Source organism: Vicugna pacos, chromosome 11, assembly GCF_048564905.1.
Source record: "Vicugna pacos chromosome 11, VicPac4, whole genome shotgun sequence".
Lineage (NCBI taxonomy): Eukaryota > Metazoa > Chordata > Mammalia > Artiodactyla > Camelidae > Vicugna > Vicugna pacos.
The window spans coordinates 52,698,439-52,709,162 of NC_132997.1; the positions used below are offsets into that span (position 1 = coordinate 52,698,439).

General features: G+C 36.7%; 1 protein-coding gene across 1 annotated transcript in view; it reads right to left on the reverse strand.

The window, feature by feature from the left end:
• The window catches only part of KIFBP (kinesin family binding protein), a 37,562-nt gene extending 32,830 nt beyond the window's left edge, over positions 1 to 4,732 (reverse strand). Inside the window, exon 1 of the mRNA XM_006212896.3 lies at positions 4,235 to 4,732. Coding sequence (XP_006212958.1) covers positions 4,235 to 4,660 — 426 coding nt within the window. The 5' untranslated portion in view covers positions 4,661 to 4,732. The remainder of the gene's footprint in view (positions 1 to 4,234) is intronic.
• Between the last annotated feature and the right edge of the window lie 5,992 nt (positions 4,733 to 10,724).

The window sequence follows — 10,724 nt, forward strand, 5'->3', positions numbered from 1 at the left end:
ATTCCATTACAAAATTCTAAAAAATACTGGGGAAGAGGGCAAGGAGAAGGGAGAGAGAATAAAGGAGGGAGGGAGGGACTACAAAGTGCAAGGAAACTTTTAATGGTGATGGATATGTTCATTACCTTGACTGCAGTGACAGTTTCATGGGAATACAGAGATGTCAAAATTCATCAAATTGTATACTTTAGATATGGGCAGTTCATCGTATGTCAACTGCATCTCAATAAATCCATAACACACACAGAAGGTACTCCTCATACATATATATCCTGGCAGAGGGGAGAATATTCTACTAACCTATTAAGAAATTTTACTTAAGTGAAGCAGTTAAATTTCACTCAGAATAATGCAAGTGTATAATTCTGATAGCAAAAATTAGATGGAAACCAGAAAAAAAACATTCTTAAGGCCTCCAGAACCTGAGATAGAAGTGGACGGTCTCTCTTGATAATCTAATGTGGGTCCACGTACTATATATTTAGTTTCCCAGTACCAGATTGAGACAAAGCATTCAGAGTATCATAAATTCCCATGAACTGATACTTTCAAGTTTCTTCTCACACACACACCCACACACACACATAGTCTTTTACCAAAATGGAATGACTCTACATAATTCCAAACATGCCAAACATCCCTCTCCTCTTAATATTCATATTTTGGTTAACAAATATAAATCATTATTTCTAATGGCTGCATATTGTTCTTCTGTATGGATGTACTAGTATTTATTTAACTAAATATCTACTCACTAATGTTTTTCCTTTTTTTAAATTAACACTGCTGTGATAAATACCCATGTTAACATACCTTTGCAGCCTGACTTAGTATTATTTTAGAATCCTGATGTGGAATTTTTTAACTCAAAATCTTGACTCAAGAGTTTTGATACGGAATTTGACACAACATTGTAAAATGATTATAAATCAATAAAAAATGTTCAAAAGAAAAAAAAAAGAGTTTTGATACCTACTGATCTCCAGTTTATATTTCAACTAGCAACAATGCTAATGCCAGTATCTATCTCCTCATAATTTCCCCAGCAATGAGTGTAATCAGTATCTTTCATAATCTCTGCCAATCTGATACAATTTTTGTCTCATTCTTTCAGTTTGCTTTACTATTAGTCATATCATATATCGCAAATATTCAATGTAATAAAATGCTATAGAGTGGTAATGTCATTGGAATAAACAGACCAACGAACAGTAGAGTTCAGAAACAGACTAGCACAAACAGAATCTAATTAAATATCACTGTACCTCGTAGGCTAGTTTTAGTGCATTACTTTTCATATTTTTATATCCACTTTTCATTATTCTTTCAGATAAACATATTCATTCTGCCAACTAAGAAAAAAAGATTCAGTAGAAACCACATCAAACCTATAAATGAATATCAGGGAAATTTTGCCACCTAGGAACATTGTATATCACTCCTTTCAAGATTATCCATTCTAATCGCTTCTCGGCCTTTTGGCTAAGATCAGTGTAAGATTATCAGTTCTACCACCCCCAATACTGCTCTTTGTGATACAATTTCCAAAATTAGTGTTTTAAACAAGTTATTGCTTATATATAGGAATATTATTGATATTATTTATTTACCTTATATTTTCCTGCTTTATAAAATTGATAGTTCTAAGAGTTTCATAGCTGATGACTTGAGGTTTTTTAGGTCTACAAGGATCACATATAAAAATGATGATTTTTACTTTTTAAAGACTGATAATTCTTATTTGCTTTATATATTATTACAATGGCCACAACTTTTAATCAAGGTTTTGTTCCTGGTTTTAGTAAGATCAGCTCTAATAATTCTCCATTCAGAAAAGGCTGGCTTCAGAACACTGTATTTCATTTAAGATGTCACAATTTGTAAGACACAATTATTTTATGTATCAACGAGAAAACACTGCCAAATAAATTATGACACAAAAATCAATTATAAGATGCATCCTGATTTCATAGATATTAATATATTTAAGAACAAGCATATTAAAATCAGTAAAATACAGTAAATACTGGAGATCCTATATTACATTAAGGAAGGTTTCTAATTCTATTTTTGATATTGAAGTAATTTTTTAAATGTTCATTAAGATCTTAGGCAACCAAACAGTTAAAGAAAATTTCAAATAACTGAGATATTGTTTGAATTCAACATTTTACAGATTTCATTAGATCATTCATCCACTCAACAAATATTTAGAATGGCCTATAATGTGCCAAGAACAAAAGTTATAATTAGTGAGCAAAAAGAAAAGCAAAAAGAGAGCAAAAAGCTCTTATTATAGAGCTTTTTATTTAATTGGGCCATGATAACAGAATATGACCTATACAATTTCCCTTTTAATTTTGAGGCTTTTCTTTAAGATCTACTTATCATATGATCAATTGTGGTAAATGTTCCCTGGATCACATATACTAGGAACTGGAACTACTGAATTTAAGGGTTGTGAGCTTACTTAAAGTACCTGACACAAGAAGTTCATACATATTTATATTTTGAAGTGTTATGTTCCTGAAGAGAATGTCAGATTTATTTCTTAACAAGTCAAGCACCATATAAATGGGAAACAATAAGTATTATAAGGATTCAAAGGTAGGAGGAAGAAACCTGTTTCGAACAAAATGATCCAAAGAAAGTTACTAAAAGCAAAAATAAACAAGTGGGACCTAATTAAACTTACAAGCTTTTGCACAGCAAAGGAAATCATAAGCAAAACAAAATGACAACCTATGGAATGGGAGAAAATATTTGCAAAAGATGATACTGACAAAGGCTTGATCTCCAGAATATATAAACAGCTCATGCAACTTAATAAGAAAAAAAAACCCAATCCAAAAATGGGCAGAAGACCTAACAAGCAATTCTTCAATGAAGACATATGAATGACCAATAGGCACGTGAAAAAATGCTCAATATCACTAAGTATCAGAGAAATGCAAATTGAAACTGCCATAATGTATCACCTCACACCAATCAGAATGGCCACCATTCAAAAGTCCACAAATGATAAATGCTGGAGAGGGTGTTGAGAAAAGGAAACCCTCCTACACTGTTGGTGGGAATGCAGTTTCGTGCAGCCGTTGTAGAAAACAGTATGGAGATTCCTCAAAAAACTAAAAACAGACTTATCATATGACCCAGCAATCCCACTCCAGGGCATATATCCAGAAGGAACCCTAATTCAAAAAGACATCTGCACCCCAATGTTCATAGCAGCACTATTTACAATAGCCAAGACATGGAAACAATCTTTGTCCATCGACAGATGACTGGATAAAGAAGCTGTGGTATATTTATACAATGGAATACTATTCAGTAATAAAAAATGACAACATAATGCCATTTGCTGCAACATGGATGTCCCTGGAGAATGTCATTCTAAGTGAAGAAAGCCAGAAAGAGAAAGAAAGATACCATATGATATCATTCATATGTGGAATCTTGAAAAAAAAAAAAAAAAGACGAACTTAAATATAAAACAGAAACAGACTCAGATATAGAATACAAACTTGTGGTTGCCAGGGGGGAGCGAGGTAGGGACAGACTGGGAGTTCGAGATTTGTAGATACTGATAGGTATATAGAACAGATAAACAAGTTTATACTGTATAGCTCACGGTGAAAAAGAATATGAAAACGAATATATATATTCACGTTATGACTGAAAAACTGTACTCTACACCATAAATTGACACAACACTGTAAACTGAATATAAATTTATTTAAAAAGTTACTAAAAGTATGAGGTGCGTCTTCAGATGGGTTTTGAAGAATGAGTAGGAATTCCCTGGGGAGCAAAACGAATGAACATGGCAAGAACAGAACTGAAGATTTTAGATACTTTGTTTTAAATTAAGAATCTACTCCGGACATTCTTTATAATTTCCTTGAGGCCTTAAATTAAGATGTAAATTACTTTGGATTTTTCTTAATGGAATGGACAGGATTTGGATGAGTGGAGAAGCACTGGAAAGGGCACTTACAATGTAGGAGGTTCTGGATAAACAAATGCGTTGACACGACTAAGCAAAGCAGCAACTGATGTTGGCGGAGTGGGTGATAGGGGTGGAGAGGGAGTTTGGAAGCCGCTTATCGCATAGTTTCGAAAACGTGGGGACAAATTGTGCCTTACTACGTTTGCCTTTGGTGTTGGCAAGAGTTGGTGCCCCTCTCCACCCCCTGGCCTCCGGTGAACAGCAAAAGGCCGGGCTTGCTCTCACCTGCGCTTGGATGTAGAGGGAGACGCAATCTTGCGACAGTCGGTACTTGCGCAGTAGCCTCAGGCATTTCACCAGATGCTCCTCCCCCGCCGACAGCTCCTCCGTGTCGATGTGGTTCACTCCGAGGTGGAACTCAATAACCGCCCGCCTCACCGCCCCCTGGGCAATAGGCCCCTCGGCCTCCACCAGTTCAGCCGGCAGCCCCAGGGCGTGGTCCCCCGCGCCCAAGCTGTCTTCGGCATGAGGCCTCTCCTCCTCGTCCTCAGGCGCGGGGCCCAGCAGCGCCTTGACCTCTTCCAGCAGCGCCCGGGCGCCGTATTTGGACTTGTACGGTTCCTTCTCCGGGTTTTTATGCAGTTCTACCCGCGACAGGGACAGAGCGGCCTGGAATTTCTCACGAATCTCGGCCCATGGAGCATCCGCCATGGCGGCCTCTCCAGCCTCGGTCTCAATGTTTGCAGTCGGGACTCCCGCCTTCCTTCTGCTTTGCGACGCTTCACTTACGGCTCCCGACAGGCCTGCGCACTGCAGAACGGTACCCAATGACGACTGTTAGGGGAGCCGCAATATGCTTGGCAGTGACCAATGGGGAGGCGTGGTGGTCACCACAGCAACCGTTGTCATGGAATCAAAGCCGTCAATGATAGTAGCCCCACCTCCAGCCCCGCCCTTTGCGGTGATAAGTTCATCTTGTGCTTGACCAGGTGAAGTTAATGCATAAAAATTACCGGTTGGCTTTTAACAGAACACTTGGAAATATTGTTTAAAAACAAAGCCAGCTAACTCTCATTAATTGATACAAGCAGAAAAGCAGAAACCTTTTGACATTAGTATATAACCCAGCCTATCACCAGATAAAAACATAACAAGGATCCGTGGGGTTTTTGTTTATTTTGGTTTGGTTTTTTTGCGGGGCGGTTGGGGGAAGTAAATTAGGTTTGTTTGTTTGTTTGTTTGTTTATTATTTTCCTGAAGGTACTGGGGACTGAACCCAGGACCTCATGCATGCCAAGCACACAGTCTACCACTGAGCCATACCCTACCCTCTGTGTCTTATTATTAATATATAGCCTGTAGGAATGTAAAAAGCACTCAGTGATCGACAAATACCTTTTCTTCAACCCTGAAATAGAGGTTGCAGGGATATGAACACCTTCCCAAAGTAATACAGGAGTTAAGTCCCAGAAGCTGTGACTCTATACCTCAAGCAAAGCTTTTTCCATTACATAATCTTCGTTAATTATCAAGTCAAATACGACGGGGTGGCGGACGGGCCTGAGGTTTTACTACTAAGAGCTAGGTATATAAAGTGCTTTGAGATACACAAAGGAGCACTGATTTTGGAAGCTCACCGACACAGTTTGAATCTCAGATCTGCTTCAAATTGATTAGCTTCTCATTTTCTAAGCTTCAGATTTCTCAAGTAGAACATAAGTGATAATACTACTTATCTACAGAATTATTCTAAGAAATAAAAGAAAACATCTGTCCTTTACATATTGGTGCTCTTCAGGATTCCTGCCTAAAATTTGTCCTGGGGAGATCTTATCCATTTCCAGGGATTCCCTTACATGGGCTGCTCACTTCTAAACTTGGTCTCCAAGCCAAATGGCTTTCTGGAGCTTCAGACTTTAATGTGCATCTGTCATCTGAAACAACCATTCCCAAATGTTCCACTGAATCCTGGTATCAGTATCTTCAAATTGGAACTCAACTTCCTCTTCATATGCTCCTTCCCTCCCACACCACATTTGCTCTTATGTTCCGCATCTCAGTGAGTGACACCACTATACACCAAGCCAATGACTTCTTGAACTCACTCTCCTTTCTTCTCTCATCCTTAAATGTAAAACCAAGTCCTCCTATCCACCTCCTAAAGCACTCTTAACATTGGTCTCCTTTTCATCTCCAGTAGTTTAGACCATCACCTTTGAATTAATTTTAATAAGTATTCTTGCTGCCAGTCTGGCTTCCTACCAGTACATTTTCCACAACACTTCAAATAACTCGTTCATTCATTCAATAAATATTTAAAGTGTCTGTTAATTTGCCAGGCACTGTTCTAGGCTACGGGAATTCAGCAATTAAAAACTGTTCTGCCCCAGTATAAGGAAAGACATTAAATAAATAAACTATATATACTGTCAGGTAAGTGTTATGGGAGCAAAACAAAGGAGATAAGGAGTGTTAGCAGGTGAGGCAAGGTTGCTATTTTTAAACGGGGGTCAGGAAAGGCTTTTCTGAGAAGTCACCATTTGGGTAAAGATCTGAAGGTAAGGGACTGAGCCGTGAAGATTAGGGGGAGTATATCTCAGACAGATAAACAGTATATCCCAGACAGATACAAAGACTTTGACACAGGAATGTATCTGGTGTGTTCAAGGAACAAGATCTCTTGGCTAGAGTAGAGAGAATGGAGAGAATAGTAGATGAAGTCAGAGAAGTCATGTGGACCTGACTATGCAGGATTTGTAAGGCCACTGTAGGGACTTTGGATATTCTGTGGGAGACAGAAGCCATTGGAATGCTTTGAAGTAGTGACAAGATCTAGTTTACAGGATTTATTCAGAAAACAAATTGAAGTGGGAAAAGTAGGGAGACTGGTAAGGAAACTACTGTAACAATCACAGTAGGTGTTTAGTATATATCTGTGAATAGAAAAGTGATTGGCACATGGTTAATAATGGTAGTTCATTACTAGATAACATTTTATATATTAAAATCATCTAATCCTCAGAACAACTCTGTGAGATACTATTACTATTCCCATTCTGCAGATTAGGAATTGAGGTTCAGAGAGATTATTTACCAAAGGTCACGTATAATAGATAAGTAGGCAGTTTTGCTCCAGAGCCCACACTTTTAATCATTATGCAGTACTATCTCGTAGTAGGAGCTCAATAAACAAACCACCATGACACATGGGGCCTGACCTCTAAAGATCTATCTGGAAGAACCCAGATGACAACTAAAATAGATTTTTTTGATAAATTCTTAGACAGACACACCTGGGAAACATAAAGACATGGGACTAGGAAATTTGAGATGGAAAGTTCTGGCAGCCATCCAGGGAACAGTCCCTGCAGAATGAGTGGCATAGGGTACAGGTCACCATAACACAGTGACCTGAGATCTAGCTCACAGAAGGTAACAATTGGAAGAGACAGGAAAGCATAAGGCATGCTGTGGTAAAGGGAGTTAACTCATATAGTCAGAGCACAGCTAATGTCTATTAATTATGTTCACTCCAGTTAAGAGACCACCCTACATCTTCAATCAGTTGTCAAAGTAAAAAATATTTTTTAGTTATAGGGTATACAGTAACTATTTGGGTCCTATGCAATATAGTACCTGTTCTTAAAAAGCTTACATTCATCTGCCACTTTAACATGAGTGAAGAAAATCTATTTGTTAGAATGCAGTGGCAGCTGACTTAATTACTCTGCCCATCAAACCACACAGGCTAGTTTGTACTAGTAGAGTTGTTTCTATTTTTATTAATTTTATTTTTTTTAATACAGATTATCAGTAAGGGGGCCTTTTCAACCCCATTTGTTCTACTTCTCTGTATTTCCCATTTTAATTTGCTTCATAACTTAAACCAGGTCTATTCTAGTCTTAGGTATTATTTCTCAATTTTGTGTTGATGGGCATGTTTTTAAGAACTGGAGAGGTAATTTTTTGGAATGAACTGACTTCCTTCATTCCCCTTTTCCTTTTTGACATCAGTTTTATTTACTACTTGACAAATGAAGAAGTAAATACCACTACAATGATTATGATTTAGAAGTAACTTTCTCCTGCTGCTCTAATTTAATAATGGTTACTATACGACATTTTCTGACAAGGTATTCGGTTTTGGGTATCTGTTACTTTGGCACTACTCTTGTTCGCTTCTTTTTATTTTTGCCAGTGTACTATACCTCACTCCTATTTGAAAAGACAAATCTAATCGAAAAAAAGTCATAGAAACAATATGTAAAATGATTTGTTTTATGATATATCTTCCATGTCCAGTTTGGTTAGCTTGTTATGCAATATAAGTGAAACATCAGGTTTTCACTCCTGTGCCCTTTTTATCATTAAAATTAACACAAAAAGTGGAAAGAAAAAAAAAAAAAAAGACCACACTAAGAGCACGAATCTATCTTTTACATCAGGGAGCCAACTTAATGGAAAGTTCATTAATAAGACTAGGGTGACTATGTGATCTTAAAGTGCCAGAAAATGCAATTGAACAAAAGAACAAACTAAAAGTATATAATGATTGGGATGGAGCTGGGGAAATTATTTACAGATAATATGACTGTTCTCCTGAAAAAGCAGAGTGAAAACTGAACACAAAAAAGTACAGCCAATCACAAATATACAAAAATTAACAACTTTTTATTGGAGGAAAGATGCAATGGAGAAAAAGTTCACTTTCATAATAGCAACAACATCAACAAAAGTCAAGCATAAACTCAAGTTATTTTAAAAAGTTATTTATTAACTTATTAAATAACTTTATTTAATAAATAAATAAATAAATAAATAATAAGTAAAGCCAGATGAAATAAGTCTTGTTTCCCAGATTGTTGCCCAAAACAGCATTTCCTACTATAAGGAAACAGGGTTCCTGGGAGAAAATGGTGATTCTGGTTCTGGGGCAGGATGAATCTGGGTATCTTTTCACACCAGAAATCAAGGAAACTATCAAAGACTAGCAGGGTCAGGTCAAAAGGACCGAGAAGGTGTCAACTTATAAAGAGGCTATCTGTTGCTGGCCAAAGATGTGACAATTTGAGCATCAATAAAATAACTGCAAAAGATTAAAGTATATCAACTATGTTAAAAATTCATGAATTTATAATGAATCAACAGTAACAATGAGAAGCTCATTGGCCACCTTTAGAGGAAGCTAAGGAACTGATCATAATTCTGAAAACTGGTATACATAAACAAAGGGAACAAATTAAGTACTTGTCCTGCCTTTTCTGTAGGACGAGTGTTCAGGGTAACCAAAGTGTTGATTAAGGTAAGTTTACTGCTTTAGAGGTATTCCAGCTAACAAACAAAAAAGAAATAATAGAATAGCACCATTTTACAAGAACCCTAATGAAATTATGGACTTAGGCAATGATTGCCTCTTGCTGCTAACATCAAAAAGACAAGGGACAACTGGACACTGTGTACCCTTCTCCATCTAATCTTCAACGTACTTTAAGTGCATTGGGGGAAAGGAACTTGTTAAGTGACAGATGGAGATGCATCAGCACAATTCAGAATGTGGCAGAATCTACAAACTAAATGGCCTGGCTTCTTCAAGAAATAAATTGCAAGGAAAGAATTCTCCTTCTAGGCAGGAATTTGCCAATACATAAAAAAACAAACAAAAACCTGCATAGGCACTTACCTTTTGACTTAAGTCATCCCACTCCTAGGAATCTACTCTGAAGACACCCCTCCAACAGAACGTAAATACATACATACAAGATTCCTCACTGACACATTGCTTGTGATTGCAGAATACTGGAAACAACCTACGTGCTCATACATAAGAAATAAGAAAATGGTTGAATAAACTATGGTATCTCCATACAATGGAGTACAATGCAATTATAAAACAAAAAAGAATAAAGATTTCTATGAACTGATGTGGAGTGATTTCCAGGATATACTGTTAAGAAAAAAAAAAGCAAAGCTCTATCTGTAGGATGGCACTCTTCATGTTATATCCTGGTTTTAACAATTGTACTATGATTATGCAAAACATTAATACCTGTGAAAATGGAGTGGAGACATGAGCTTTCTGTACTATTTTTGCAACATTTATGTAAATCTAAAGTTATTTCAAAATAAAAATTATTTTCAAAAAATACAAGTGACCAATAAATGTAGGATGTTAATCCTTGCTCAATTAAAAGATGCAAATAAAAATATATTACTTTGCACTTAGCAAAGTGACAAAAGGAAACCAACACCTAGTGTTAGTACTGTGGGGAAATAGTTTCTTTCCTAGGCTGTAGGGTGGGGTCATAAACTGGTACTGCTTTGGAGAGCAACTTGCACCAAAATTTAAAATACATTCACTTTGACCCTGCAATTCTACTTTTAGAAAATTTATACTAAAGGGACAACCAGACAAGTAGGCAAAGATTTATACAGACATTCATTTTAGGGTTGTTTGTAATAGTCATCAAAATAACAACATGGCCATCTTTTAGTGGCATATTCATACTATGAGATACCATGCAGTTATCAAAAATGGCACAGATCTGTACTTACAGAAAAGCATGCTAACGTTGTGGAGGGAACGGCAACTCACAAAACTGAATGAAAGACTCCAATTTTGTAAATGAATTCCTGGAAGAGATGCTCACAAAAATGTTAGACATGGGGTGACTTGCTTGTTTTTTCTATGTTTATTTTTTTTACACCTATCATTTATTACTTTAAAAATAAGAATTTCAAACTTCAATTTTAGGGAAAAAAGTCACCAAAAACATAG